Source organism: Rhinichthys klamathensis, unplaced genomic scaffold (genome assembly GCF_029890125.1).
Source record: "Rhinichthys klamathensis goyatoka isolate OS25496 unplaced genomic scaffold, OSU_Roscu_1.1 h1tg000395l_1, whole genome shotgun sequence".
Classification (NCBI taxonomy): Eukaryota; Metazoa; Chordata; class Actinopteri; order Cypriniformes; family Leuciscidae; genus Rhinichthys; species Rhinichthys klamathensis.
In genome coordinates this window covers 868,968-891,498 of record NW_026606897.1, presented here as the reverse complement: position 1 = coordinate 891,498, position 22,531 = coordinate 868,968, and the positions used below count along the sequence as shown (strand labels likewise).

Here is a 22,531-nt window from a genome sequence, read left to right as displayed (position 1 = left end):
TCTATTATTTTATTTATTTGTGAATATGGTATCTCAGCACCAGGCTTTAGTATGATTATTTAGGAAGTGTTGGCAGCTGGCCATGGTAACCAGGACAACCCCTTTATCATGTCTAAAGCCTCACAGAGGTTAAAATGAGGGCATCATTGTGTTCAATGGACCTCTGAATCAGTAACCCTTTGTTGTATGTCAGTTACAGGGATCTGCCTGCTCACAGGACTATTCTGAAATCAGGTTGTTTGTACATTTCTAGATTACAGGCGTCATTTGGTTGTTGTCGTTATACCAACCGTGAAACAAGTATCTAAGCAGGGTCAAGAACTTTTGCAGAATCAATATAATATGTAATTAATAGGGGTGTAACGATACCCTCATGTCACGATTCGAGACATTTCATGGTACTGAACTCACGATACAATATTTTTGCGATACTCCAAGACAAAGGAAAAAATGTACTGTTGATTAAAATGCTAAATTTGGTATTACATTGGGGGTGGAAATGAATAGGCTTGGACTTGGTGCTGATAACCCAATGCACGACAATAGTGACACCAGAATACAAATATTCATGATTCTGAAGCTGTAAATTATTTTAGACAAATACGCGTGCACTCTTTCACTGACTATATTTAAAATAATGGTGGCCACTTTTTACTGGTAGCATATGACATTTGGCATTATCAGGACCCACAAATATTCCCCCGTTGCATTATTATGTATATTCAACATTATATAGGCTACTGACACTAAAACTCACACAGTAATTGGGTGAACTATACACAATACATATTGTTGCATTTTTGTATTGCGATATATTGTTACACCCCTAGTAATTAAATACTGAATCAACTATTCTATTTAAAATTGTGGTTTGACATTTAATTGAACAATTGACCAAAACAGACAAAGCCAAATCCCAGCTGTAAAAGAGATTCATCTGAAATTTACAATTATTCTATGATTTAAATACAGCCCATAGATGGAATCTAAATAGATGGCACCACTACTAGCCGATCTTACCGTAAAGGTCTATTTTTTCCTTTTCACTTCAAAATTAAAAATAATATATAAATGTGCACAGAAATCCCTCATTAACAAACATACACACAAAAAAAAAACCTTGATATTCAACATAATATGTCACAGGTCACTATCCCCCATTTTTAAGACATGGTCATGGCCTTGTATCTTGCAAGTAGGAACCCACAGAATCTGTGTATATGTCCCTAAAAGGAGAATTTCCATTGTCATCAAAGCATATTTTTTAAATGTGTAATATTTAAAAATATAGTAATATTAACATAGTCAATAGTTGATAATATTAGCTAGTCAAAACTTCTAGGTTGTGTAAGAAATTTAAAAAAGAAAAGAAAATTAAATAATCGTAAGTATATGTAAGCAATTTGGCATACGGTTTCATTATTTATTTTAAAAAAGTCAAGGTCATTATTTGGTTGTTACACCACCACATTACACTTTATAGAGCTCAAATCAATATTTGTTTGAGTCCAATTTTGTATATCCCTTTTGAGTGGTATAATTTATTCATAGGAAATGGGTCGTTGAAGATATTGGAGATATTCTAGATAGAATGATCAGACTGGCGTCTATTGTGTCTCTCGTTAGAGTTTTTGTGTTCAGCGCCTCCAGGTTTCCGTAGTTTTACAGATGGCGTTGGAGGAGATACGGATGCTCTAGTTTCTTTCGGTTCGTCCTTGCGTCAGATATCACAAACAACGAAATTGTTGCTTAGTCACGGTTGGAATAGGATATACGACACCGCAGATCGACATTAGTTTCGCATTCCTTTATATTTGGAAAGGATTGATATCTTTGTTTTGTGTAAGTTTGATCAATTTTGTGCGCTTCACATTCTGGGCCTCTCACGTTTAACGTTAGCATTGCCGATACTACGGAAGACAGCTGCTGCACTCTTTGTTTACTCCAATGTTTTTTCTTGTTATGACGGAATTGACGTTGCTCTTTATGTCTTATATGTGTGTTCCGTGTGTTCGCCATTGTGTATTAACGTAGCTATATTGTGCTTATTAAAACAGTTGGGTTGGTTGGTTCGGCTGAATTCGACGACGCTCGTGAATGTTAGCCGTTTGATTCGGCGCAGTTTTGAATCTGAAAGCACAGAGTTCGCGGTTCAACACAAATAGAAAGCACGAGGGACACTACAGAGGTCTACTCTTCGAAAATAAGTTTGTAATTGTCGCCAGTGTTATTATAAAATCGTTTGAAATTAAAGAGGGGATTTTATGCACCACGGACCAGATGAGAAAGCGGAAGCCATGTACAGACACTGTTTTTTTTTGTGGGTGTGTGAAAATGCGCCCTCAGCCTTGTGTTGGTTACATAAAGAAGTGCAGCGAAATGGGAAGCTTGGTTTTGAAGTCGAATTGTAAAAAGACCTCTTTCTTTTATTTGAAGAGTATTACAACTGAAAATAGGACATGCTTACTGTTCCAAGTGGATGGGCTCTGTGACATCGGGAATTGACAGTCTCAAATTGACTTTTTTCTAATAGAGAAGTTTATAGAAAATGATTTTTCCTGGATACTTAAGAGATGTAAATGTGGTGTGAGCTTTGTGTTTTATTGGCAATAAAATGGCAAGTTTGCTGGAGGGTATTGCATTTCTTAATCTCATAGTTCGCATTTAAAACAGTAGTTCTCACTCTTATTACGCAAATCAGTGTTGGCTGATATTTCTTTAAATTATTCTGCTGTAATGACTTAAATCTAGGGATGCACTGAAATGAAAATTCTGGGACGAAAGTTCTGGATGCACATGGCTGAAAACGAATGCTTTTTAAATTGGCTTTTTTTTGTATAATTTTATGAATATAAGACTTTTTAATAAAATTCAACAATTAATGATACCGAATTAAAAAAAGGCAAGCCAATAAAATAATCACACTTTTATAAAAAAAAAAGTTACTCTAAAATTGGACTAAAATATATTTATATTTAATATCAATGTATTATTCTTTATCCAGTTCTATGCAACATAATCAGATTTATTTTTTTACTAATTATCCAAATAATGTATATTCATACAAAGCAATTGTTATCAGAGCATGTGAGAAGAGCATAGCGAGAAGTGGATCAGTGAACGAGAGGGTGGCGTCATTTTACCAGCTTTCCCCAGAATGGCTATACCACACGTTAAAGCACAGTAGGGCTATTGCAAATAGAAATTTCATGTTGGCGCGTTATTTGGACTTTGCTTTTCCGATGAGCATGCATATGGCGGAATATTGAGAAGAGCGCCACACTGCGCAGTGATAACGGCTAGAGCAAGAGTGAAACCCGGGCGCTGAACACTGAGGGGCGGTGCGGCATATATTTTTGGCCATTTTTCTCTTTCGGCCAAAAACCAGAAAAGCCATTTTCGGCCGATAATTTCGGTGCATCCATTCCCTTCTTGAGTCAAACTTTTTTCTTTTTTAGCCCGTGGTCCTTTGCCGATCACGTTCCCCTCTCTGAATGAATGGTACAATTTCCTCTTTGCTGAGGCCCCCTTGTGGGCCTGGGCCCCTGCTTGAGAACCACTGATTTAAAAGCATTTATAATTCACAGTTTGCACACAAGCGAAGTGGAATTGTGTGTGCAATGTATTGGGCGGTTGTTTTGTTATTTGGTTAGATGGCTGTGCAGTTTGTAAGTGGGTGTTGAGCTTCATGTTAAGTGCCTTGTTATTTTTAAGTTGATGAAATCAATTGTCTGCTGTTGATCGGTTTCTGTTGGAAATTGTGGATATTATAAAACAGTAGCTAACAGAATTTAAAAGGACAAAGTATTTTACAGTTAAGTACCTGCAATATGTGTATGTATGGATGCTAGCAGTGAAATTTGTAATTTCTTGTTACTTTTATACACTTTTTATGAGGTTTCTCTCTTGATAGTGCGGTCAGCTGATAAGCTGTATTTGTGAATGTTCATATTACTTGCACATTTGCATGCGGAAGCTGAAAGAACGATGTCAAAGGTTGGAAAACGAGTCTTTCCTGTTAATCCGAGGCACGTTATCTTGGTTTTCTGGATCAGAAGCACGTTATTACTTGCTGCAAACTGGTTGTTATTGTTGTTAGCTATATTTATTGGCCGTGAGAGGTTTGTTTCTCCTAATTTTGTGGTTTAACCTCGGTTTGAAAATGATAGTTGGGATTTCTTTTGAATATTGTTAAATGGAGGCAATGGTTGTGTCAGCGATAACGCTATTATATGTACCCCTTTTGTCTGCAGGTGCTGTTGTGTGTGCTCCATCATGGCTGTGGTCATCCGATTACAGGGACTCAGAATCACGGCTGGTTCTGAGGACATTCGCAATTTCTTCACTGGGCTCAGAATCCCTGATGGTGGGGTTCATATAATTGGTGGGGAGCTTGAGGAAGCTTTTATAATATTTGCATCTGATGAAGATGCGAGACGAGCGATGGCGCGCTCAGGGGGCTGCATTAAGGGCTCTCCTGTCAACTTGCTCCTGAGTAGCAAGTCAGAAATGCAGAGTGTTCTCGAGGAAAGCACTAGAAGGTCTGAGTTAAAAGGCAGGGGAATGTACAAGGAGGGTGCCAAAAGACCTTCTGCGGAACGAGGTCCTCTGCCATTCAATAAAGACCCAAGAGTAGATGTACGAAGGCCGGATCATCAAGACACAAGGAACAGGCCCTCTCCATCTTCATTCAGTGAGATACGACACCAGAGAGAAGCAGAAGTGCTAGAGAGAGCGGATCTTTACTTAAAATTGACAGGGATGCCATTCTCTGCAACAAAGGATGACGTCCATACATTTTTCAGTGGGATAAAGATTGAAGATGTTCTGTTTTTGAGAAACCCCCGAGGAACGTTCAATGGACAAAGTATTGTGCGCTTGGCTTCCAAAGAGGATGTAATCGAAGGTCTGAAAAGGGATCGACTATACATGGGGGCACGGTATATACAACTATCAAGATGCTCCGAGGAGCAGTGGCTGGCAGCAGGAGGTGTCCCCAGACAGGATATTCGGGAAACACCGTCCTTAGAGCGAACGAGATCTCGATCTCCCATTTCCTTCAGGTCTAGATCACGCTCACCCCCTCACGAAGAATACTGTGTCATGTTTGAGAACTTGCCTCATGTGGTTGAAAAGAGGGATTTGAGGATGTTTCTTCATCCGGTTACTTTGAAGGATGACCAGATTATTATCTTTGCCCAAAAAAAGGATGATAAGACCAAATCGGCTGTTGTGGTGTTTAGAAATCTCACAGACTATTGTGCTGGCTTGGCTCATAATAAGGAATTGTTGCTGCATAAGGTAGTGTACGTGTCACCCATCTCCAAGGAGAAAATGGTCACCTTGTTGGAATCGTCCATTGACGAGAGAGATGAGGTGAAAGGGTCGAGACGATCAGCTGAAGTGCCCCAGCCTCAACGAAACACTCCTGACTCTCAGTTGAGGTGTGTCTACGTACGCAATCTCCCGTTTGATGTTCGCAAGGTGGAGATCATGGACTTTTTTCATGGATTTCCACTTTCAGAGGATAGGGTTGTCTTATTGCATGACGAAAGAGGAGCTGGGCTCGGTGAGGCGTTGGTGATCTTCCAGTCTGAGAAGGAAGCCATGACGGCACAGTCCCTAAACGGACAGAGGTTTCTTGGATCCGAGGTCATGCTTAAGTGCATAACGATGGCCCAGATGCAGAATTTTGGTGTGAATGAGCAGTTGACGGTTAGCTCACAAGAAAGGAACGAAATTTTGAATGATGGTCCTCGTTTTTCGAACACCCAGATGCCTCGAGATGATTGTGAGATGCAGCCTAATTTGCGCCAGGATTATGGAGGTCATGATCGCTTTGAGCCTAATTTTGGCCGGAATAATGCATTTGGGCCCGGGCTGGATGGTAATGGAAGTCAACCTTACGGATCACCTGACCAACAACTTGATGGTCCGACTGGTCTTAAATTGCTCAATCTACCATCTCAGATAAGGATTGATGAGATTTATGATTTCTTCTATGGATACAGATTGATTCCAGGATCTGCTTCATTGCAGTATGACAGAAATGGAGCTCCCAGGCGTGCTGCAACCGTAGTGTTCGAATCCTACAGGGAGGCGCTCACTGCTCTTCAAGAATTAAATGGAAGACCAATTGGCACCAGGAAGATTCAGATTGTGTTTGATTAGATATGCTTTTGGGCTACAATATTGATTAAACTTGTGCGTTTTCTTTCTCTTTTAAGTTGTATGTGCATTTTCAGTGATTTGACAAGTGCCGACATGTTTTCTTTTACTTTTTTTGAAATACTGCTTTAATTTAGATTCATACCTTATCTTGACTATTCGGAAATTATGCATTTGTATGCATGCCAGTAACAGTATCTAGACTCAGTATTATTTGTGCTGTTAAATGTGCTGTGGTTTTCAGATAAAAGCAGATTTAAAAGATCCTTCTTAACATTGTGAGATTGTCAATTTCCTCATACATCCATAAAAACTGTCATTTCATGTCCAATGCTATTAAAGACATCAGCTTGTTCTTCTGATTTCTTTCTAAGTGTGTTTTCTTTTTTGTGGTGGTCCACAGTGGGTTTATTATTCACGGTTGGTATAGTTTAATTTGCAATGCAGTAATAATAATATGCATTTTCATTAAGTCTGAATTATAATTGTAAAATGACTTGATTACCAATATAATCCATAGTCTAGGGTGGTCAACCCAGCAGCTGGAGGGCTACCTTTCTGCAGACTTCAGTTTTAACCCTGCTCCAACTCACTTGCCTGTTATTAACAAGTGATCCTGAACACATAGACTGCATCTGAAAGCGCTTGCTCTCTTAGTTTGTTCCTATTAGGGGTAGCCAAGTAATTTTTAGACCGCTAAAAAAGTAAGTTATTTTGAATGAGTGTAGTATGAATGTAACCTTAACTGTCATATGACCTATCACCATCAGTTGCGTCCTCTCCAGTGGCTTCATGAGGTAAAGTGTCCATCGTATGTGCACTTCAGAATCTCGCCGGAAATAGTAGGTCAACTAAGTACTTTTTGTCCTGTGAATTCAGACATACTATACTTTTGTCACATAGGCCTACTGTTTTTGCCTACCATTGGGAAGTGTGTAATTTCGGATGCAGCCCTTGATTAGCAAGTTCAGGATGATAGCCTTAGGAGAAGGGTTGGCTACCCCTGATCTATCCACATTTTTTAACACAAGCATGGATACGGCCATTTTCACCTTGAGATGTGCAAGGCTTCCGGTGCCAGCTGCTTCCAGTTATTTTAGCTGTACAAAAAAAGTCCATTGCAGTGTTCGAGACACCAAACTGGTATTTGCAATCATATTTGAACTCATCTTAATACACACTGTAGTGCAAATAGTTTCACCGTTTAGGGCACTTTGTTATTCTTCTAGTTTAATGAATCATAAGTCTAAAAGATTCACAGGAAATAGTTTAATTTTGTGTGGAAAAACTAAGGTGGATATAGGAAAAAATCTGGTTCCATCTGAATCAAACAAATGTATAAAGCTTTATTTTATGGCAACAGCTAAACTACATAATCTATAATTATATATTTATTATTATTATTTCATGTTTCAAAGGTCTCATAACATTTGTTGATGCGATGAAGTAAATTTAAGGAACATTTATAGAAAAAAGAAAAGGAATTTGAAGGAACATTTTTAGAAAAAGCATGGACTAATGTTCTGATTTTTGCATGCAGCCTATAAAATGTGTTTTAATGCCATACTGATCTTGCATTATTTCACATGATTACTGACTAATAATGTGAAATAATTGAAAATGCACATAACTAGGTTTCTGTAGGCGTACCATGCAGCATTAAGCATCACAACATCAATTGTCTATTTTAAGCAACTGAATCAGTATTTAATTAATTATATGTATATGCCTATTTATATTGTATAATGATATTATACTTATTCCATTTAGTTTTTTCACAGCATGCTGTTCACAAACAATATAGATGGTGAAACTGTTTATCAGCATTCATTTAGGCTTTTTTTTTTTTTTTCATTTTGCCTTACAAACTGTAGCCCATTGTCATGGGGCCATTTTCCCAGGTAATTCAAACCGCAGTTGACAGCAATTTTAACAGCACTCAGTCAAATACAACCCGGCTTTTCATACTCATATAATGAAAAAGAAGAGGCCACTAGAGGGAACTGCAGCACAACGGATCCTGTGAAAAAACAAAACAAACACTATATGGTAGAAGTGGGTTATCCTTAAAAAAGGAAAAAGGAAGGCAATGCAAAATCTGTAGAAGGTTAGTAATAATTTTGAAGTAAGAGTTTGGGACACCATGCGTGAAAAGGGTGCAAAAATCATGTAATAGCCTGCCCTACACTAAAGACAATGGTCATATTGTCACATGTAGGGTGCAACCAAAAAGCCATAAATTATAGGAGTTAAATTGAGAGATTTAATATTTTTTACGCAAAGAACGTGGTAGGCCAGGGGTGTCCAAACTCGGTCCTGGAGGGCCACTGTCCTGCAGAGTTTAGTTCCAACTTGCCTCAACACACCTAAGTTTTTAGCATGCCTAATGACCTTCAACAGCTAATTAAGACCTTGATTAGCTGTTTCAGGTGCGTTTAATTGGGGTTGGAGCTAAACTCTGCAGGACGGTGGCCCTCCAGGACCGAGTTTGGACACCCCTGTGCTAGGCCTATGTGCATCAATGTGATTTCTATCGTCAGGTATTGACAGAGTTGCAGAAAACAAGTGCACAAGCAACAGGTTGGTATTGAGGTCATGCTATTGGGTCACAATGGCCAGTGCAAATGTTTTGTGCATAGTCAAGTAAACCTAAAGCAAAGGTCCGGGTGAGAAATTGGTGCACAGGTGAAAAGGGGAAACAATAAGCCTTTGTTTCTCAAAACTAGTTAGAAAAGTTTGTTCAGCAGGTTGGCAGTCAAAGCCTTAGGGCTTCCAACTAAACAAACTGGCAACACTGTTAAAGAAGTTAAGTGACTTGAACAACAGACCATGGAACCAGTGTTTTTGGGCTCTTACCAGAGTTCACCAGACCAAGAATCAGGTAGCTTAGCCTACTAGTTCAATGAAGAACTTGCCTTTTAGACAGTTTACCTGCCCGAATGCTTAGTGAATGCAAATAAACCTCATGACCAAATCATAACTCAAAACCTTTCCGCGAGGATTAATTTATACCTAAATCAGTGGGTGTACAAGATCATTTTTATGCATAATTGCATATCATATTTTTTTTGGGCCGACCGAAGTATTAAAATAAAACAAACTTTGTTTTCTTTTTCTTTTCCTTTTTTTTGTTGCAAAACTCGCTGACAATCAAAGATGTGGATAAGCACAGTAATTATTAATATTATTATTTTCTGTAGCCTATGTGATGTTGGGTGAGTTCAGAGTGATATGAACGCACAGATGGAGTCACGAGCTCAGGGGGAATGAATTTGGAAATGACAGAGAGAGACAGACAGCGCGGTGACTGAGGCTGGACGCTACAGTGAGAACAACATGTAAGTTGCCAATATTATATTTACTCGTTTATTTTAGACGGATTGTGTTGTGACATTCTTTTATATTTTTGTCAATCCTAAAGATGTTATGTGGAGAGGAAAAAAAATGATTATCAAGGGAAAAGTTCGCAGTCATGGTGGCTAGCAGCTAGCAGCACCGTTGATGCCGATTGAGTCAGATGATAAAGTTCACGCCACCTTTATTTTTTAATATTTTACACGTATGTCGGTTTTATTTAACAACGGTATGCGCCGTTCTAGTTTTTACAGTTCTGCAGGACACTTCGATGGTTTTAAAAAAGTATTTATCATGACTTATGCGTCGTGTGAAATATTAAAACTTAATTAAAACCGAATAAAACATTAAAGGTGTGGATTTGCGTTTGGTAGCTTATCTACCAATATGTAGACTAATATATCCTCATAACTTTTCCAGGGGTTTTTGTATTTGCATTAACGTTACTAAAAATGCAACAACAGATCTGAATGCATCACTTTGCACTAACTTTACTAGATTAACGTTAGTGATTAACGTTATCTGCCTCAGTTGTAATGTCTTACTTGCCAAAGTGTGAATCAAGATAATACACAGTTAAACCGTGATAACAGAAGCCAAGAAAACAGCTATTGGTGATCTAAGTTACAAATAACCAATATTATGGGCATCTTGAATTTTTGCATTTAAATATAGGCTAGCCTAAACAACATGAATGCAATCCAAATAGCATGTTAACCGATCTAATTGACTTCACAAGGGCATAAAAATTATATTCTGATAAAGTCATATAAACTTATGAGCTTATTTTTCCAGTTTTACTCAGACTTGATCCTTAAAAGTAGGGGGAGGGGTCTTTGTGGGAAGAAAACTGACATTTGAGTAAACATTTGGAACTTTAATACTATAATGTTTTTAGACAATAATTTGAAAAGTAAAATGTTTTGCTGATTCTAGTTGATCTCGTCCATCCCTGTGGAGTTGGAAATTTCCCAGATTTTTCTTGTCAATGGAAATTGATGAAAATGCAAACGAAAACACATGCATGTTTGTCACACATTAATATGCTGAAATGTTTGTCCTTAAGCAGAAGAATGGACAAGAGGATTGTAAAAAATCTGGAACCAGCAAGACCACTGCGCCGTCAAGGTTCAAAATGTGAATGTTCTCACTAAGTTTGATTCTTAAAAATGCAAAACACTGTGTCACTGTTTCATTTGATGCCAATTTTGATTTCTTATGTATTGTTTTCTGTGTGTGTTGGTGTGTTTGTATGCTGCTTTGGATATCTCACTTCTAGTGCCTCAAAGCTGTGCTGAGATTAAGCCAGTAAGTCCAATTTTATTGTCCTAAGATAATATTGTCATGTTTTGGATTTTAATTGTAGCTGCTCGCCTCTTCTTTTTCTTATCTAATTTCTCTGAAAGAGTGTATTTTTCTGTCAGGTAACTGTTTTTACTGTTGACAGGACAACATTATTAAAGTGGAGCATTTCTATGAAATCCTGCATCTTCAAAGTCCTCAACCAAAGAAGAAAGGCATGTGTCCACCTCTCACTCTTCAAAATAAAGGTGCTCTATTTGGGATTTATGGTCCAATGGAAAAATGTTACTTCTATGGAGCCTTTTAATTACACAGAAAGTTCTTTATAGCAGAAAAAGGTTCTTTAGATCATTTAAAATGTCACACTATTTTAAGTACCATTTAATGAAAGATTATTTGGGGAACCCAAAGTGGTTCTTATATGGCATCACTAGCGGCTTTCGCACTGGGTAGTTGTAGGAACTATCCACCAGAGCAGGGCAGAGAACTAAATATTCTCCTGGGCCTATTTTCCTTGTTGCATTTGCACCGCCAGTTGGAAATCTGAAATGTAAACCAGCTGACAGCGACGTCATTTAAGGCCGGCATTCTACAACTAGTGTAAAGGTTGATGAGTACCTGGACTTACAGTCTATCTGTCACTGTTTTCCATGTTCTTGGAGTTAGTTTGTGAAGTAAGTATATGTAAACTGTGTTTACACGTCTTTTTAAAAATGGCAGATCCCAGTGTTTTGTATAGTATGCGTTTGGCCAATCAGCGTGTACTTGCGTCACTGGAAGTTCCTATTTTGCTGGGATGAACCCTACTCTGAAGGATCTAATTGAGTCCAATGGGTGGAGCTTACGTCTAGCTCCCCCTCGCTAGACATCCAGCGAGGAGGAGCGAATGTAATTTGGGTCTAATGGGTGGAGCCAGAATATCCAACCAGACCCTAACCCTATTCACTACTCTATCCCTCCACCACATTAGACGTCCAGAGAGGTGGAGCTGGACGTCATTTGACTCTGCAGCGAGTACCTCTTGAAAGGCGTTCCTATAACTTATATTGTTCTCAGTTCCTGCGGGGTGAACAAACCAAAAAGCTGGTACTTCTGCCAATAGTTATAAGAACTATGAAACCGTTCCTCTGGTGCAAAAGCCTTTATTTTTAAGAGTGTATAACCTTTATAGAAGTATTAGGGAGATGACTATATCTGGAATTAGAAGTAAAACAGTGGGATGATGATCATATAGAGTACAGGTAAAATACTTTTCATTTTTATTAAAGTAGATCTTATAATACTTTTTAAAAATTATTTTTACTGTAGCCGAAAGAATTTGCTACACTCGGGACTTCCTCATCAAGATGGCAAGTTGTCCGATGGCTAAGAAGAAACCTGAGTTTTTACCAGAACATCCAATCGTTTTGGAGAATGGAGTGAGTTATCCACAGATTTGATTCGATTTTTATAGGTGTGTGTGATAATGAAAATGCATAGCACAACTTCCGATTATCATCTTTTCACCCGATCTAGAGGACCAATGACGTGCCCAGATACTTCATCACCAACTACAATAACAACAACAGTGACGACGAAGACTTGTAAGTGAAGACATCAAACTAATATCACAACCAATGCAAGAGTTGAAATGAGTATTTTGTGTGTTGCATATTAACGTTTTCACTTCAGTTTATCTATTTCCATTTCTTTACACAGGGCTGCCTGATGTGGAATTTCTTAGTCTTTTTATACAATGGTCTAAAACTGCACTGCATATGGGCCAAAGTGGAAAGTGTAAAAAAAAAAATGACCACAAGTTAATTTAATAACTTTCATTGTTATAAAAGGTCAAATCACCTGAGGTTTTGTATAGAAAAAAGAACACATTTGTATTCTATGTAGGTGTTGCAATGCTTGTTCCTAACCAGTCCACAGTACAGTGTTAAATGATACTACTAACAGGACTGATGCCTTGATCCTTGCAAAAGATTCCACATCCTAATTTGTTGTTTTAAACTCACTCTTTGTCCTTTCTTGACCATAGTCTTTTATTTTAACTTATCAGACGGTGGTGATGTTGAACTCAGGCTTTTGATCCTTGCCTAATGTTGGTTGTGTTACTAGTCTAGTTTCATGATCTGCTGTGTCAATTTAATTATTGTGGAGATTTGGACTTGAATTGTTTAAGATTGAAGTGCACTTTATAGTTTGACTTCTAGCAAATTCGTACGTCAGATTGGGAATGTGTTCACTTTGCTTAATTGTATTAACACTGAACATTATGGCAAGTAAAACAGAACTGCCACTATCTTTTGACAATTATTGAGCCTGTGGATGGGTAATAAGCTTTTTTTTTAAGGTACAGTAAGTTATTTTCTCTTTTTTTGCAAGCATGACACTCGAAAATAGATCTCTTTTGTTTACATATGCCTATGTTTGAAATTTATTTAACTCATTGCTGTAAAGTGGATTAGAGCACAGAATAAGTGGTTGTTACAGTACTGTAGCCCTTTCAGTATTATAATATTGTCTTATTAGGGGTTGCTAAAAATGGTAAAATAATCAACCACTCTGGATCTTATGCAAGGATTACCCCCCCCATGATTTGCACATCTGGGCAGAGGCAATATTTGTTTTTTTTGTATCTCACTGTAATCTGTTAACTCATTGTCTTAACTTGAAATTGGATTTGAGAGTGAGATTGGATTTATTCCACTAAATTCATTACATTCAATAAAAGAACATGTTTTAGTTGCTGTTCTGCTTTGTTTTATTGAATTCATTGCATTTTATATATACAATATGTGTGTGTATGTGTAATATATAAATATATATATATACAGTCGTGCTCAGAATTAATGGCAGCCCTGGTAAATATGATCACAACTGTCTGTAAAAAATAAATCTGCATCGTTTATCATTTTGATCTTTCATTCAAAAAATTGCCAAAAATCTAACCGTAAATTGAAGAAAAAGAATTGAAAGTGGGTAGGGGTGGAACGGTACATGTATTCGTATTGAACCGAAACGGTACGGGCGTCACGGTTCGGTGCACGAATTTGCACGCAGAATACACGGTACAAATAAAAAAACAAAACTCTTAAATAGCGATAAATTTCGCTCTATTCGCTTTTGGTGTGACTGTTAACGCAGCAATGAACAGGCTGCGATCAAGATTGCAATGCAGGAGTGTGTGTGTCTGTGTGCGCGCGAGAGAGAGAGAGAGAGGCGCGATGAACAGTGTGTGTGTGTGTGCGAGAGAGAGAGGCGCGATCGAACAGTGTGTGTGTGTGTGCGCGCGCGTGCGAGAGAGAGAGAGGCGCGGGCGCGAATCGCGCGATGAACAGTGTGTGTGTGTGTGTGTGTGCGCGCGCGCGAGAGAGAGAGAGGCGCGGGCGCGAATCGCGCGATGAACAGTGTGTGTGTGTGCGCGCGCGTGCGAGAGAGAGAGAGAGGCGCGGGCGCGAATCGCGCGATGAACAGTTTGTGTGTGTGTGTGTGTGTGTGTGTGTGTGAGAGAGAGAGGCACGGGCGATCGAACAGTGGAAACGTAAAAACATACTCCGTCATTTTTTTCATACAGGACATCATTAAAACTGCAAATTGTTTACTTATATTTGTGTACACTGGCAATAAAACACAACATTGTGCTTTTGTCACACTCTAAACTCTTGTCAAACTGTAACCTACAACTGTTAACAAAAGTTTTTATGGTAGTATTATTTTATACGGAAATCAATTATTTATAATTCAGATGAGAATAAAGTTAGTTAATTAAAATGAAGGAAAACAAATATCTTGATCTGAAATAGCAAATTAATTTTAAATTCATTCAGGTACAATTACCAAACATATCTCAAGGTTTTCGCCTTTTTAATAATTTAATTAATAAACTAATTATATAAAACTACTGTCAGTGCACTACAAATAAACTGGTTCTATGCCTTTATTAATAAAACTTATTTAAAAAAATACAAGGTTTAAGACATTTATAAAAATGCCTTCTGCATTTTTGCTTTGCTTTTCACTCCATTGTACCGAAATCGTACCGAACCGTGATGTCTGAACCGAGGTATGAACCGAACCGTGACTTCTGTGTACCGTTCCACCCCTAAAAGTGGGAGGGAAATCACATGAAATAAATGTTTTTCTCCAAAACACGTTGGGCACAATTATTGGCACCCTTTTATTAAATACTTTTTGCAATCTCCTTTTGCCAAGATAACAGCTCTGAGTTTTCTCTTATAATGCCTGATGAGTTTGGAGAACAACTGACAAGAGATCAGAGACCATTCTCTCCAGATCCTTCAGATTCCCAGATCCATGTTGGTGGTGCTTCTCTCCTGTTCACTCCACTCATCAGGTCAGGGAACTGGGACGGTCATGGCAGAAGCTTCATTTTGTGCTCCGTAACAATTTTTTGTGTTGATTTCTGATGTTTGTTTTGGATCACTGTCCTGGTGGAAGATCCAACCACGGCCCATTATAAGATTTCTAGCAGAAGCCGTCAGGTTTTGATTTTTTTATCTGTTGATATTTGATAGAATCCACAATGCCATGTATCTGAACAAGAAGTCCAGGACCTCCAGCAGAAAAATATGCCCACAACATTAAAGATCCAACGGTTTATTAAATTGTACACATGGGGTACTTTTTATCCTTGTGTGCACCAAACCCATCTAGCGTGTTTGCTGCCAAAAAGCTCTTTTTTTAGTTTCAACTGACCACAGAAGCCTGTGCCGTTTGAAGTTCCAGTCGTGTCTGACAACTGAATTTGCTGGAGTTTGTTCTTGGATGAGTGAGGAAGATTTTTCTTGAAACCCTCCCAAACAACATGTGGTGATGGAGGGGTTGTTTGATTTAAAAAAAAATTGTTTTATAGGCTTTCTGACCCCAAAGACTCAACTAATCTCTGCAATTCTCCATCTGTGATCCTTGAAGAGTCTTTGGCCACTTTCCTCCTCACCGTGTATTAAGGCAATATAGACACACGTCCTCTTTCTGGCAGATTCATAACATCTTTAGTTGATTGGAACTTCTTAATTATTGCCCTAATGGTCAAAATGGGGATTTTCAAGTCTTTAGCTATTTTCTTACAGCCACTTTCTATTTTGTGAAGCTCAACAATCTTTTGATGCACATCAGAACTATATTCTTTGGTTTTACTCATTGTAATGGATGATTAAGGGAATTTGGCCTTTGTGTTTCCTCATATTTAAACTCCTGTGAAACAAGAAGTCATGGCTGGACAATTTCATGTTCCTAGTCGTCCTGGTGTGCTAAAAAAGGTAAACATTAATGGGAATATACTTCAGAGATATTTTACTTGTAAAAAATTCTAGGGGTGTGAATAATTGTGGCCAACGTGTTTTGGAGAAAAACATTTATTTCATAATGTGACACTCCCCCCCCCCCCCCCCCCCCCCCCCCCCCCCCCCCCACTTTCAATTCTTTTACTTCAATTTAAGGTTCGATTTTTGGCAATTTTTTGAATGAAAGATCAAAAGGGTAAACGATGCAGATTTATTTTTTACAGTTTTGATCATATTTACCAGGGTTACCTTAAATTCTGAGCACGACTGTATATATTACTATTTTAATGTTTTTGAAAAGGCTCATCAAGCCTGCATTTTATTTGATCAAAAAAAAATACAGAAAACAATTTAATATTTTCAAATATTATTACAATTTAAAATAGTTGTTTTATAGTGTAATATACTTTAAAATATAATTAATTTCTTTGATGCAAAGCTGAAGTTTCAGCATCATTACTCCAGTCTTCAGTGTCACATGATCCTTCAGAAATCATTCTAATATGCTGATTGATTTATTATCAATGTTGGAAACAGTTGTGCTGCTTAATATTTTTTGGAACCTGTGATAACCCTGTGAATAAAAAGTAAAAAAGAACAGCATTTATTCAAAATGGAAATCTTTACTATCATTTTTTTTTATCAATTTAACACATCGTTGCTAAATAAGTTTTAATTTCTTTAAAATGTAACTGACCTCAAACTTTTGAATGGTAGTGTATAGTTACAAAAGGTTTTATTCTAAATAAATACTGTTCTACTTTCTTTTTTTTTTTTTTTTTTTTAAATCAGCATATTAGAATGATTTCTGAAGGATCATGTGACTGTGAAGACTAATTTAATGATGCTGAAAATTCAGCTTTGCATCACAGAAATAAATTACATTTCAAAGTATATTAAAATAGAAAACCATTATTTTAAATTGTAATATTTCACATTTTTTCTTCTTCTGTATTTTGATCAAATAAATGCAGGCTTGATGAGCAAAGGAGACTCCTTTCAAAAGCATTAAACGTGTGCCATTGTTCAAAATTAATAAAAACATTAATACAAATTATAATTATTATAAAGTTAGTGTAACACATCTATAGTTAATGTAATGTGATTGCAGGTAAATTAAGCAACTTGTGACGGTCATCTTAAAAATTAAAAAGTAGCCCAATGTTATGACGTCAGTATCCAGCTGATCCAGCCTATGGAATCGAGGCCCCGCCCTTATCCTGATCGTTGCTATGAAGAGGCTTGTTTGAGATGCGCCTTGCCTCGCCTGAAATGTAGTCGAGAGGAGGAGTGAAAAAAGCGCAGGCAAGCCGGACGGGTCGCTCTTCTCGCAGTGGATCAGACACCTGTGAGATCAAAGGAGGATATCGCGGGATTCACGGGTTTCACACTCGTGCATGGTGTTGCTAATAAACTGGATGTAATTTAAGTTTTGTTGCTTGAATATTAAAATAAATATAATGAACAAGACACCCAAAGCACTTATTTAATTCCATTTTAAATAGGCCTACATGTTTATGAATCATTTTTTCTTTAATACAGATAGGCCTATGTGTTTTTTTTGTTTTTTTAACATTACATCACATAGATGCACTGTCAGAGAGTTTGGGGATATCCACACATAATTTCTACACATAAAACATGATATCAGAGCTTTAAAATCAAACATTTTAAAAGAGAACAATACATCACGGTTGTTTAAACCAATGAGCATTAAGCTGTGTCGTCAGCAAGTCGTTTCCCATCGTGCTTTTGATCAGCGCAGTCGGTGGAGAGCAACTGCGCGCGACTGCAGAATCCGACACGTGCGCCTTGCGGTCGCGAGAGTTTTTTGACATACGTCTGCATGACATCAGAGCAAGGCGGACCGCTCTCGGACACATTTCTAACCGGCATGCATCTCGCGCTGATCACCGGTGATCGGTTCTGCGCATATTTTGCTCATCTCAAACAAGCCTAAGGACTTTTCAACTGTCAAATCCGTTGCCTCATCCGAGCTCATCCTGCCGCAGGAGGCGGGGCTTGTGAAAAAAACAACAACACGATTCTCGTTCGGTGCCGGTGGCGTCACGTACACCAGCGTCACAGCCGGATGTTTTACAGCAACCGCAACTGGCAGAAACTGATGGTATTTTATCAAGTGACCTTCTCGGTGGACACAGGAGGCGTTATAAACATCTAACGGTAACTAACACTGAGCTTCATTGAGACTCTATTCTTTAAGGAATGCTGTTTTCATTCTGCATAGATTTAACTTAACGTGAGTTGTTAACGTTAAGTTATACCAGACGATTTTTTTACGTGGAAAAGTAACCTGTTGATGTGTCCATCTCAGGAGAAAACTGAAAATGCCGCTGGATGAAGAGAAGAATGGAGCATGCGATAGGTAACGAATGAATCTAACGTGTTAGTGTATTAATTTATGTCCTTATTCTTTATTATATGCATGGGCTTTCAGCCCTTCCGTTTGATATGCCATTGAATGATTTATGTAAATATGTCATATTCTTTACGCAACAAAGCATTGTACAGCGCACTGGATAAATGACAGATTTCATTCGCTGGACACAAATGTGTCGTTTAAATTACATTCAGTTTTATGAGAAGTGATACAAAACGGAAACGATGTTCTTCACACCGCTCTTCTCACGACCCCTGGGTTATAGTCCTCCTGAATGACTGTTATTGTTATGGTGTGTTGTTAAAGTGTTACTTTAAACCGTTTTCGTAATACTAAGGACAATAACCAACAGCTATGCTGTTTCACACCTAACTGTCAAACTTGTATTTTCCCTGAATAGGTCTATATATGTGAACAATCCCCATTTAGACTCCATGACAGATGACATCCTTTACCATTTTAACCTGGGAACATCCACTCACGACTTGGCAGCGATATTTGGAGATGTCAAAGTAAACTTTACTTTATTTCCTTTTCACACTAAAACATGACACCTTCAGAATCATCTGGGTCTGTCTAACTCACTTGGTTGGACTTTTTGTCTCAGTTTGTGTGCGTAGGGGGAAGTCCATGGAGGATGAAGTCTTTCACTGAATACATTGCCAAAGAACTGGGGCTTTCAGACCCCAACGCAGAATATCCAAATATATGTGCAGGAACCGATCGCTACGCTATGTACAAAGTTGGACCTGTGCTGTCTGTCAGTGTGAGTGAACTCAAACTCATCCATATGTACACTACTATTCCAAAAGTTTGGGGTCAGTAAGATTTTTATTTTTCTTATTCAGCAAGGATGCATTAAAGGCTTAGTTCACCCAAAAATGAAAATTCTGTCATTAATTACTCACCATCATGTCATTCCAAACCTGTAAGACTCATTCATCTTTGTAACAATCAAAAAGTTCATAGAGAGATCGTAAAACTAATCCATATTGATTGAGTGGTTTAGTCCAAATTTTCTGAAGGGACATGATCGCTTTATATAATGAACAGATTGAATTTAGGCTTTTATTCACATATAACTATTCGTCAACTCACACATCAGTTATGATAAACGGAAGCTCAAGTATGTTCGCTTGTCGTGAGAGAACCAATGAGGTTTGTTCCTGTATGTCAAGCAGGTTCGGTTGAGCTTCTGTTTATGTTCGCTGATCAGTGTTTACTGTTTATATGTGAATAAAAGCCTAAATTATATCTGTTCATCATATAAAGCGATCGTGTCTCTTCCGAAAATTTGGACTAAACCGCTCAATTCATATGGATTAGTTTTACGATCTCTTTATGAACTTTTTGAAGTCAAAATGTCAGTTGCGTAGCCATCTATGGAGGGACTGAAAGTTCTCAGATTTCATCAAAAAGATGTTCATTTGTGTTCTGAAGATGATAATGTGAAATGTGATGATGTTAAGAAATGTTTCTTGAGCACCGACCGACTCATCATATAAGAATGGTTTCTGAAGGATTAAGTATGTTTACATGCACTCATTTTAATGGGAATGAATGTTCACAAGATCACTTTGAATCCGACTGAGAAATCACATTCAGGCGTTTACATGCTTAATTTTTTTTTCAGGTCTACGCCATCCGTTTCAGTCAGGGGGTAATTAAATTTAGATCGAGCTCTGTCAGATCGATTGAGGTTTACGTCATTGCAAATGAAGTTTGTCTGAATATTAACATTGAATATTCTCTGTGTTCTAGCATGGCATGGGCATCCCATCAATCTCTATAATGTTGCATGAGCTTATCAAGCTCCTGTACCATGCCCGCTGCACTGATGTCACCGTAGTGCGCATCGGAACGTCAGGTGGAATAGGTACACTGCTTTTACCATTGAACTGCTTAATCAAAAAGGTGTTTTCATGCTTTCAAAATCAGCTCCAACCTCACCCTGGTGTTGTAAACCAGGGGATTTTTGTGAATCATTTCCTGAGTCTCAGAGTTGTCTTTGAGCAGAGCTGTTTTTCTGTCTGTCTTTTGTCAGGTTTAAAGCCAGGGACTGTGTTGATTACCAAACAGTCGGTGGATTCTGTGTTTCAGCCTCGCCTTGAGCAGATCATCCTGGGTAAACCAGTGGTCAGGAGCACAGAACTCGACGGGGAACTTGCAGAGGAGCTGCTTCAGTGTGGCAAAGACCTTGCAGAGTTTGACACCGTCCTTGGTAACACAATGTGCACCCTTGACTTCTACGAAGGTAGAATTATTTTAACATACACTCTTAAATATAATAGAATGTTATGATAATTTTGCACTGAGGTGTTTGCTGTATTTGAAGGCTCTGTCTTTGTACAGGTCAAGCGCGGCTGGATGGGGCCTTTTGCTCGTACAGCGAAGAAGATAAACAGAGATATCTTGCCGAAGCCTATGCCGCTGGGGTTCGTAACATTGAGATGGAGTCGTCTGTGTTTGCCGCCATGTGCAAACTGAGCAATCTTCGAGGTATGTCATCTTTAACACACCATTTCTTCAAGTTAATGAGTAATACATGCACGAGTTTGTGTTATTCAATTGGTTGTTTAGGTTCATACAAATGGGCGTTTATGCATTTGAAATGGGTGCTAGAGGTTTATGATCTTTTATTGCAGTTAGTCTGACTGCTTTTGACCTCTTGTCAGACATTAAGTCTGCTAATGTTGTTTATTGTGGATGGGTTGAGATTTGATCATACGAAAGAGCTTTTTTCCTGTATTTTCAGCTGCGGTTGTGTGTGTAACACTGCTGGACAGACTGAAAGGAGACCAGCTGACCAGCTCTCATGACGTCCTGAAAAACTACCAGCAGCGACCTCAGGCCCTGGTCGGACATTACATCAAAAAGAAGCTGAAAGCCTCCAAGAAAAGCTAGTTCACTACTAGTCAGAAAGCTTTCCAAGCAAACTTTCAGAACAGTCCTGAGCTGAAGGTAGGGAACAGTACAGTGCAGTTTTGATCAGGACAATGATTATATCAATATATGGTAAAAAGAAAAAATGCAGCACTTATAAGTTGACCGGTTTTATAAAAAATGACCAAAGTAACATAAATATCTTAAAAATGTTCTACGGTTTAACACACTGCAGTTACTTACAAGCTCATATAAATTCATGCCTTGAATGTAATAGCTTCATTTACTTGTTTTGAAATGGTAGGCACATTATGTTCTAGACGGTTTGATTTGTCTTAAATACCGGCTATTTATTATTGTTTTAAAATGCGCTGTATTTAAACTACTCCTGATGAAGTCGTTGTGTAAAAGGGAAAGATGTTTTAGAAATGAGAGAGAACTAAGCAGTTTTAGCACTAGTTACTTTATAAGAGTCCAACGACCCTTTTTAAATAACAAACCTCTCTTGCTTATGTTTGTCACTGTATGGTTATGTTACAAACAAACTGCTTGTAAAATTCTACTGTAATGATCACAAACGTCTTAAGGAGAAATATTATGCAATATTGAAGTAATTTTGCAATGTTTAACATGCAAAGTGTTATTTTAATTATGTCACTGATTGTTTTGTTTTACATCATTCTGAGAAAAAGAACACAACGATTAAATAATTTAATAAATGAAAGTTGAATGAAGTTAATTTGTCTCATAAATGCAAAAAACAAGTGTTGACAATGTGACAACATTATTATGCTCATCAAAGTCCATCAAGACTTGAACATTAGAATATTAAAATATGAAAATGTAATAGAGAGTATTAATAGAAACGTCTGACTGAGTCTCGGAGCCTACTGAGTTGAAATACAAAAATGTAACAATGCTTAATTGTGACATAACATAATTTACACCCTTTGTACATCACATAAGACAAGTAAATCTCATTCCATCTTATCACACAAAATAAGTTATTGTAAAAAGCACATAATAATAAACTTTATTTTATATAGCACCTTCTCAAGGCACTTTACACAATAAAAAATACAAGGGAAAAAATACACAGATAGAGAAACAAAGCGTAACAAAAAAACAC

The 22,531-nt window shown here is 37.8% G+C and overlaps 3 protein-coding genes across 4 annotated transcripts; all 3 read left to right on the top strand.

The window, feature by feature from the left end:
* The first annotated feature begins 1,655 nt into the window (after nt 1–1,655).
* On the top strand, nt 1,656–6,385 carry rbm12bb (RNA binding motif protein 12Bb). Of its 2 annotated transcripts, none has more exons than XM_056234486.1 (2): nt 1,656–1,842; nt 4,254–6,385. In XM_056234486.1, exon 2 carries the CDS (start codon nt 4,276–4,278, stop codon nt 6,169–6,171), a length of 1,896 nt encoding a protein of 631 aa, XP_056090461.1. In that variant the 5' UTR covers nt 1,656–1,842; nt 4,254–4,275; the 3' UTR covers nt 6,172–6,385. The 2 variants fall into 2 exon arrangements, with proteins under 2 accessions (XP_056090461.1, XP_056090462.1); XM_056234487.1 differs by having other exon boundaries at nt 1,667–1,707.
* A 3,001-nt stretch (nt 6,386–9,386) lies between these two features.
* On the top strand, nt 9,387–12,997 carry gra (granulito). Its single transcript, XM_056234493.1, has 7 exons — nt 9,387–9,506; nt 10,589–10,659; nt 10,802–10,830; nt 10,970–11,045; nt 12,133–12,242; nt 12,340–12,407; nt 12,523–12,997. Exons 2-7 carry the CDS (start codon nt 10,596–10,598, stop codon nt 12,530–12,532), a joined length of 357 nt encoding a protein of 118 aa, XP_056090468.1. The 5' UTR covers nt 9,387–9,506; nt 10,589–10,595; the 3' UTR covers nt 12,533–12,997.
* Nucleotides 12,998–18,401: 5,404 nt separating this feature from the next.
* On the top strand, nt 18,402–21,778 carry upp1 (uridine phosphorylase 1). Its single transcript, XM_056234490.1, has 7 exons — nt 18,402–18,504; nt 18,920–19,031; nt 19,127–19,285; nt 20,281–20,395; nt 20,564–20,773; nt 20,872–21,018; nt 21,275–21,778. Exons 1-7 carry the CDS (start codon nt 18,467–18,469, stop codon nt 21,421–21,423), a joined length of 930 nt encoding a protein of 309 aa, XP_056090465.1. The 5' UTR covers nt 18,402–18,466; the 3' UTR covers nt 21,424–21,778.
* Nucleotides 21,779–22,531: the final 753 nt, after the last annotated feature.